This window comes from Nanorana parkeri, unplaced genomic scaffold, assembly GCF_000935625.1.
Source record: "Nanorana parkeri isolate BGI_ZX_2015 unplaced genomic scaffold, ASM93562v1 scaffold2663, whole genome shotgun sequence".
In the NCBI taxonomy this organism is placed as follows: Eukaryota; Metazoa; Chordata; class Amphibia; order Anura; family Dicroglossidae; genus Nanorana; species Nanorana parkeri.
In genome coordinates, this window is record NW_017308931.1 from 109,802 (window position 1) to 119,111 (window position 9,310).

The window sequence follows — 9,310 nt, forward strand, 5'->3', positions numbered from 1 at the left end:
TGTGCCGCTTGGTGCATGAGCGGAGCCGACTACACTAAGCCTATGCGGTCCCGGAGTATCTTTTATTTACATGCCTGTATGTTTCCTACTATATGTCAGTATATATTTATCAATGATACATGTAGTTATAGTATTTGTGTCTGCATATGTGTAGTTTGAGAGATAGAAAGAAAGACAGACAGACAGATAGATAATAGATGAATGATATAGTATAGTACATAGTACATATATAGTACATATATAGTATATGTACAGCGTAGCCCATGGTTTGGTATGGCCAGCTCTGGTTACCCAAATAACTACAACTCACTGCCCAGTGATAGGGGTTCCCCTGGCCACCATGCTCAAGGTGCCTGTATATCATTAGTTACATGCCTGTGTATTGGCTACTATAAGTCAGTATTTATTTATCAATTTTATATGTATTATTGCCTGCATATGTGTAAATAGATAGATAGATAGATAGATAGATAGATAGATAGAGTATATGTATAGCTTAGACCATGGTTTGGTATGGTCAGCTCTGGTTACCCAAAGAACTACAGGTCACAGCACAGTGATAATGGTTCCCCTGGCCACCAAGCTCTAGGTATGTTGTAGACGCCTGCCTAGGGGCACAAGGTTTCCTGGGGCTTCACAACTGCTCAGTGCTGGCTTCATAATCCTGTGTGTCACTTGGCCAACTACCCCTGGTGAGCCTATGCAGTATATGTCATGTATATATGTATATATATTCTATTATAGATGGACAGATCCTTGCATATATACATTCATAGTTATAGATATTAGGGATCCACGATACTGATACTAGTATCGGTATCAGTGCTGAAACCAACTATGTGGGAGAGTACTCGTACTCGCCCCCAAAGGCTCCGATACCTTTGCCGATACCGGAACTTCGGGTCAAAGGAAGATTTACTCAGACTGGAAATGCCATAGGGGAACATGGACATGAACATGGAGACAGCTTAACGTGCAATCAGGAAGCTGGCAGACGAGTAATGACCCGGCCAATCAGCAAGGAGCCAGCTGTTTGGCCGGCTTGATGCTGATTGGCCGGGAAGACGGCTTTCCAAACAATCAGCATGGAGCTGGCTTCGCAGCCATTCAGGAAGCCGGGAGGCTGGTCATTACTCGCCGCCCGGCTTCCTAATTGGCCGGAAAGCAGGCTCCATGCTGATTGGCTGGGAAGCTGGTTTCCCGGCCAGTCACAATCAAGCCGGCCAAACAATATGAAGCCTGCTCCATGCCAGCGGAAGCACCGGTATCGGTACTCTCTATTGGCGGGTACCGAAAGCAAAGCATTGGTACTCGTATTCGATACAGAAAAACTGGTATCGGTGCATCCCTAATAGATATATATGTACAGCACAGCCCATGGTTTGGTATGATCAGCTCTGGTTACCCAAAGAACTACAAGTCCCAGCACAGTGATTGGCAACCAAGTTCTAGGTGCCTCAGTATAATTTACTTACATGCCTGTATATACCCTACTATAAGTCAGTTTATATTTATAAATGATACATGTAGTTATAGTATTTGCGACTGTATATGCGTAGATAGATAGAAGAGAGAGAAAGGAGATAGAGTGCAAGATAGATAGATAGATAGATAGATAGATAGATAGATAGATAGATAGATTATATGTAGATATAGTATATGTAGGTTAGTCCATGGTTTGGTACGGTCATAGCTGGTTACCAGAAGAACTACAAGACACAGCACAGTGATAGCGGTTCCCCTGGCCACCAAGCTTAAGGTGCCTGCCTATGGGATGCAGAGCTGTCCCGGGCTCCGCGGCTACTCAGTGTCGGCATTATGGTCTTGTGTGCTACTTGGTACATGATCAGAGCCAACTACACAAAGCCAAAGCCTAAGTCTTACTTATTGACACGTCTGTATATATTCCACTATAAGTCAGTATAGATTGATACATTGTACGTGTAGTTATAGTATTTGTGCCTGCATATGTGTGTACCTCTCTCTCAATAGGAGAGAGAGAGAATATGTGTACAGCATACAGATGGATTCGTCAATTTTTGTCCCTCCGTCAAAACCCCAATAAACACACGGACTGCACGACATGGAATTTAACGGCCACAGCAGCCCTTTTATTAACCAAACAACTAGGGCTGCAACAACTAATCGACATAATCGATTATAATCGATTATTGAAAAAGTTGTCAACTTTTATATTACTCTAAACGATTGTTGACCTGAGAAGGGATCTTTGGGTGCCCAACAGCCCAAAAAGGCCTCTCCTAAGACTCCACCTATGTCCCCAGCCGCATCACAACCAGCTCGAGAACACTTACTACTTCCAGGTTCCCAAGGGGCCAGGCCCCGCCCCCTACATATCCGGGCCCCAACAGGGAGAAGCACCCATACCCGCTGATGGCCTCCCCATTTCTGTAATCAACTCCGATTTTGTAGACCCCCGAAAGACCCCCTAACCCGCCAAGCTGCCGTCACATCAGCTCCTTCCCATGTGCCTCCTCCCGGACATCAGACCCCCACATCTAATCAGGTAAGAGCAGCTATTCCCATTTTATTTGAACTCTTTCTCCCGGGTCTATTCCTCCCCCCCAGTCATGTAGCCCCTCCGCTCAGTCTCTCCGGGTCTGTCTGTATATATGTATCAATGGTACATGTATAAGTTATAGTATTTGTATAGATAGATAGATAGATAGATAGATAGATAGATAGATAGATTATATGTACAGCATAGTCCATGGTTTGGTATGGTCAGCTTTGGTTGCCAGAAGAACTACAAGTCACAGCACAGTGATAGGGGTTCCCCTGGCCACCAAGCTCTAGGTATATTGTAGATGCCTGCCTAGAGGCACAAGGTTTCCTGGGGCTCCACAACTGCTCAGTACTGGCTTCATAATCACGTGTGCCACCCGGCTCATGAGCAGATCCAACTACACCTGGAGATGAGCCTATGCAGTACAAATCCTATTACAGGTCATTATGTTCACAAATGGAATACATATTTATAGTATTTGACAACCCCATGTTATGTATGTGCAATGCAGTAACACTTTTTTGAACACTATGTTTAGTAAATACGATTGTTTTGCTATGAAAAACGCAGCATGTGATTCCACCATAGGAGAAGTTACAGTGGGATATGCATTGCAGCATTGTGGGCGATGTCCTTTTTGTGTAATATACATAAATCACCCTGATTTTTATTGTTAGCGTAGAATAATGGCCTCTGTACGTGGTTGCTCTTAGTGTGCTGATAGCAGGTCAGTGTCAGTGTGTGCGTCTCTGATTGCTCGGCCATGACACTACCATTGTTTACTCTTCGGAACTGTTGCACATTGCAGTGTATGTACAGTATGCCTGTGAATCGGAGGCAGCCTTGTACATTCTGGAGTTATCTCTAGGGGGACGCTGCCGCAGCCTCTCACAGCCGTGCATTGTACTGTCCTTTCCGGATTAGTAACACCAGTGCCCCTATAGTACGAGAAAAATGAATCGCGGAGAGTTTGTCCTTCTGGAGTTTAATAAAAATGCCCCTAAAAATATACAGATTGTGGTAAAGTCACAGCTGGAAGCATCAGTTTACTGCAAACTTTATAATTGTCACATTGTAACAAATGTCGCATTGTGAAATTCTTAATCCAGTAAACATTGATTATTGTCCAAATATAATGTTATTGAGTATTAGAAACATTCGCTGTTAGAGCTGCTGAATACTCCGAGCCTGAGCTCACACATTCACTGGACTCCAACACTCTGCATAGTTACATATCCGGAATCATCATATGGCCAACGTTGCATTTAGTAAAGAGCATTCAGATGGGTGGCAAAGAGACACTATGCGCTGCCGTGACTACTGCCTAGTGAATTCAGGGCCGTCATGTAAACAGCAACAGTAAAGCGGTTGATCTGCGGTCTTGCCCCCCCAAGCCACCCGCTGCAACGGTGGCACTGTGCTGTATACATTGCCGACACAACATACATGCAGCACATTGCATTTGAAAGGTGGTGAATATGGTCTTGCCAGCCACCTGCTCCAGTGGTAGCACTGTGCTGTACACATTGCCGGTGCAACATACATGCAGCACATCACATTTGACAAGTGGTGATTGCGGTCTTGCCACCCCCCTCCCCCCTGCCACCTGCTCCAGTGTTAGCACTGTGCTGTATACATTGCCGGCACAGCATATATGCAGCACATCGCATTTGACAGGTGGTGAGACTCACTCAGGGCCGGTATTTCCCACAAGGCCAACCAAGGCCCGGCCTCGGGGCAGCAGGGAGTAGAGGGGCAGCAGGGGTGTGGAATTCCTATCTCCCGACATCCGGTGGCGGGTAGTTGTTTTCTATATTTAGTCCTGCTTTGGGCAAGCAGAGCTAAATGTACAGCGGGGAACCCGCCACTTGTTTTGTACAAGTGATCTTGGAGATGTCGCCGAGATCACTTGTATGCAGCCTGCAGGTCTGCCATTCTCCATGGGGAGGGAGGGGTTGGGGGGTAGGGGGGCGCATTGAAGAACCTGGCCTTGGGGCAGCAGAGAGAGTAAATCCAGCCCTGGTAATGCTTGTCAAACACAGCCGTTGCAATAAAAAGGACCGTGCTGTGGAATGCGGCTGCAACACAGATTTGCAATAGAAAACCTTCACTGGAATAAAAAAAAAAAAAAAAATGCATTCAGATGACGGCAATATCCCCTTCTGAAAACTGGACACCCGCTTCTCCACTGCCCTCTGAAAAGTGATCCACCATAAACCACTTTTCAGAAGACTGCAGCCCATGTGAACAAGGCCTTAAACATTTTGTGGCGGTAAAATGTAAGTGTGTACTGCAGAAAACCACAATTGATGTTAAAATGTAATAATTTCAATTCTTCTGATTAAGCCCCCTGTTCACACCTTTGAGATGCAACATTGCAGAGGTGCTGTGGGGTGCGTTGTGGTATGTTGCAGCAGGGCAGCCCATTCATTTGGGGTGCCTACTGCAGCTGAATAGCACTGGAAGAAGTGCATGCACCTTTTTTAGATCACATCACAGGGTAATAGATGACCATGCAATGTGGTGCTATACAACACCCATGCAATGGCTATGTGTGCTGGGGTGCCATTGGGAAATATTGGCTATGCAGCTCACCTAACATTGCAACACACTCTCCCATGGCACAGATGTGAATGGAATCTAAAACCTCATGCACATGGGAGGGCAATATGCTGCCTTCAGATCCATTGTTTATACGGATCTGAACGTAGCAATGTTGTGTGCTATGGGCTCATACACATTGCTTCATTTTGGTCCATAGCATTTAGCTGTGTGAACCAAAAAATTTGCGTTCATGATACGATCTCATAATGAAAAGATATCTTGCTGCACTCCTTGGCAGATAAGTTCCCGTGCAAAAATTCAGGTTGGTGCTTGTAATGACCACGGTTGGCCCCATGAAATACAATACAAATTTCAAAAAATTTCACCAACACGCCAATATTTAGTGCAATCAGCAAACGTCCACATTGCCAAATGTTGCCACTCAAGTGCAAATGTGGCAATATTTGGCAATAAATGGTTGTTTGCCGACTGAAATTTGCATGGTACGATCTTGACTGCATTTTATGCTTTATGCATGTAAACAACTGTGCTAAGGTTTACAAGAGTACAGCGTAAACGGACCCAATGTGCTGCCGTGGTTGCTTCCTAGTGAATTCAGTCACGTAAACAGCGACAATGTGTAGGCAGCATCACAGGCGCAGAATGACCTTGACCTTCAGTCATTCTAAATGACTTAAGGCAGAGGTCATTCTGCAGCTGCACTTAGGGTTGCCACCTGTCCAGGATTCACCCGGACAGTTCGGGTTTTGAATGCTCTGTCCGGTTTTCATGGCAGGAGAAACCCGGACACAAGATGCCAGGCAGACAGGAGCAACCAAAATTAAGATACGGGCTGCTAGAGTGTTCGGGTTTCGCTTGAAGAAAAGGTGGCAACCCTAGCTGCACTGTTGCCACCGCCCCTGAATGTGTCATTCATGCGGTGGTGGTGGTGCACATTGACCGGTTAGTTATTCAGAATGACTGAAAGCCAAGGTCAATCTGCGTCTATGTCCTCTCAACATGAATGACTCATTCAGGGGGAGATGTAAACATTAGTGTGTAATCAGTGGCAGCGGTGCATACTGCTGATCTCAGCTCACACAGGCATAAGTGGATGTACGTCTGTATGAGTTTAGATCCTATGTAATTAAAAATAATGCACCAAAATGAAATGTACATGAAAATACATAAAGTAAATACACAGAGTACATAATCGAGTTCTCCTCAGACCCAGACTACAAGGGGGATTGGGGGTGCCTAATTTCCTGAATTATTATAGAGCAGCGCAAATAGCCCCTCTTGCACTCTTATCCTCCAAAATATAATTACCCTTATGGGTCTCCATAGATATAGTAGATGCCTTCCCCACTAGTTTCTAATTTACTGTGGCTCCCACCCTCCTACAGACCCCCTCGCCTGGGTCCTGCCATGTGACACTCTTTAAAGATATGGGACTCGGTGAAATATACAGGTCGCCTAATTTCTCCACATCTTCCTCTTCTGTCGCTTTCTCATTGCCCTCTCTTTTACCCTGGGATGGTCCACCCAAAAAGGTTTTCCTAGTGGACGACGGCTGGTTTACAGAATATATTCTCCATGCTCACACCCCAGGGGATTCGTACCTTTGCTCAGCTCAGAGACTCACTCCAAAAACCACAAACTGAATTATTCCACTACCACCACATTCGTAACTTTATACAATCATTGAGTCGTTTACCGTATATACTCGAGTATAATCCGACCCGAATATAGGCCGAGGTACCTAATTTTACCACAAAGAACTGGGAAAAAATATTGAAACTTCTCCACCCTACTCTATTACTCCTTTTGAACACAGAGGTAGGTGTGATCCACACTCACCCGGCCTGATAACCTTAATCCAATCCTCCCTATCCGAACATCTTACACAATCCATTATGCTCTACCAAACCGATTGGGAGGAGGATATGGGCGTATCTATATCCGAAACTGATTGGTCAGCAATCTGGAGGAACATAAACTCTTGTTCTCGAAAACTCCTACAAAGTATTGTTCCGCTGCTATTACACACCATCCCAATGTTGGTTGCTTGTATCACAGCTTATAAGTATTAATGAGGCTGAGCTTGGCTCATCTGAGTTTGTCCGAGCCCCCTCAAAACTCTGCCCATCACACACTCCGCCCGACCCAATCAGTTGCGGGAAGTGCATTCCACTCCCCGCAGTTAAATGACACAGTTTGGGTCAGGAGAACGGGGTGGTGGTCAGAGTTTTGAGTGGGCTTGTGCGAACTCAGGTGAACTGAGTTTGCACCAAGCCCAACCTCAAGACTACTTATAAGTATATGGCAGCATGGTGGCTAAGTGGTCAGCGCGCTTGCCCAGCAGCTTTGGCTTGAATCCCTCCAGGAACAATATGCATACTCTCCATGTGGTTTTGCTCTGATTGCCTTTCATAATAAAAAAAAACAGTGATAAGTAAATTGCCTTCATTACTAAATAACCCTAGTGTATATGAGTGTGGTAGGTACATTAGACTGTGAGCTCCCGTAGGGTACAGGGGTGGGTATGACTGGAACTGTGTAATATGTTATCACCGTATAGATATTGAAAAAAAAACTATTGTCATGATAGATTCACTTTGGGATAAAAGGTAAGTAAAACCTTTTTTCCAGATTGAAACTTTAGTATACAAAACTAAAGGACAGTTACTCGATGACTTCATTTAGTTTATTAAACAGTACTGAGTTTGTCCAATATATAGATTTTAACTAGGCTTCTAAACTTGCCAATCAATGAGTGACGGGCGGCTCATTGATTGGCAAGTTTAGAAGCCATACAGATCCTATTATGCGCTGGCACATTGCTAACTAGTGAATTGACTGACACAAAGAACAGAATTTCTTACCTAAACAGGAAGTCATTACTTTCTCCCATTCTTCCCTGTAATTTGTATTTCTAGTGTAAGGGATCATTTTTATTATTGTGTTGTGCTTCTGACATGCAGTTGTTTGGTTTCTGTTATGCATCTGTTTTTTGTGTGTTGATCCACTGAAATTCATTATACATAGTTACTCAGTAAGTTTTATTGAAGGCACAAGTTCATCGAGTCCAACCAATAGAGAAAAACAGATGAAAACCTTCATATACAGAACCCTCAACCCACATGGGATTTTTTTTCTGATCCCCTACCTAAGGCAAGGATGTGCAATTTGATTTAGAACCTAAAAAACAGTCTGTCCAATCCACGAGCCAGCAGGATTTTTCTTCGAAGCCAGCTCCATTTACAACAACTAGAGGTAACCTCAAAAGGTAGGTGCCACCTGTAATTTTCAAGGAGCGTGGGCTGCCTGGCTCCCGAGATTGCTTGCTTGCTAACATTAGATAGATGCAAAAATACGCGAGGGTTTAATGATCTTTTAATGCGGTTCAACTAATCTTTCCTGAGGTTCTCCATACTCCTTATTAGTTTGTTGGCCCTTCTCTACACTCTCTACAGTTCCTTTTTGTAAGCTGATTCCCCAAATTGAACTGCATCTTCAAGATGAAGTGTTGCTTATACTTTGTACAAGAGCAATTTTGTCTCTTTGTTAGGTCCGCGGTGTGGGCCCGAGATGATGAGGAGGACCTCCCTTGCAACCCTGTCTGATGAGCACTGGGTTGGAGACAGTGTGTGTCAGGCAGGGGGTGCACGGGTGCCGGATCAGGATACCAGGTGTCAGCAACAGGTAGTGTGCAGGCAGGATAGGCAGCCGTGCAGGATCCTAGAAGGCAAATAGAGAGGTCAGACAAGCCGGGTTGGTAACAGGCGGGCAGCGAAGTACAAGGCGGAATCCAATGGAGAGTCAAGAGGCAAGCCGGGTCAGTAGAAGGCAGGCAACAAGGTACACAAGGGTAATCCAGGAGAGTAGTCAGGGAGGAAGCCAGGTCACAGGTATCAAACAGGAGCAAGATCAACAGACGACTGGTGCTGGCTGAAAATCACACAGCAATGATCTAAAGCCCTGTGGGGCTTTAAATAGGCTGAAGGCATGTACTGCGCGTGCGCTGCCGTGATGACGTCACCCGCGCACGCCAGTGTAATGACGTCACGCCGTGCGGGGCGGATCCCGCCGGGTCACAGGGCGTCTGCGCCTGCGCGGCCCAGTGATACTGCCGGGATGTCCCCTCCGTGTGCGTCCGCTCACACTGGCTCGTACTGGGACATTGTACGTCCCTCGGACCGGCACCCGACCTGGAGCCACTCGGACCGGGACCCGACA

The 9,310-nt window shown here is 45.5% G+C and overlaps 1 protein-coding gene across 1 annotated transcript in view; it reads left to right on the plus strand.

Moving 5' to 3' along the window:
- The window catches only part of LOC108802106 (patched domain-containing protein 4-like), a 7,254-nt gene extending 519 nt beyond the window's left edge, over positions 1–6,735 (plus strand). Inside the window, exon 2 of the mRNA XM_018573993.1 lies at positions 6,478–6,735. Within this exon, the coding sequence (XP_018429495.1) occupies positions 6,478–6,735 (258 nt within the window). The remainder of the gene's footprint in view (positions 1–6,477) is intronic.
- Positions 6,736–9,310: the final 2,575 nt, after the last annotated feature.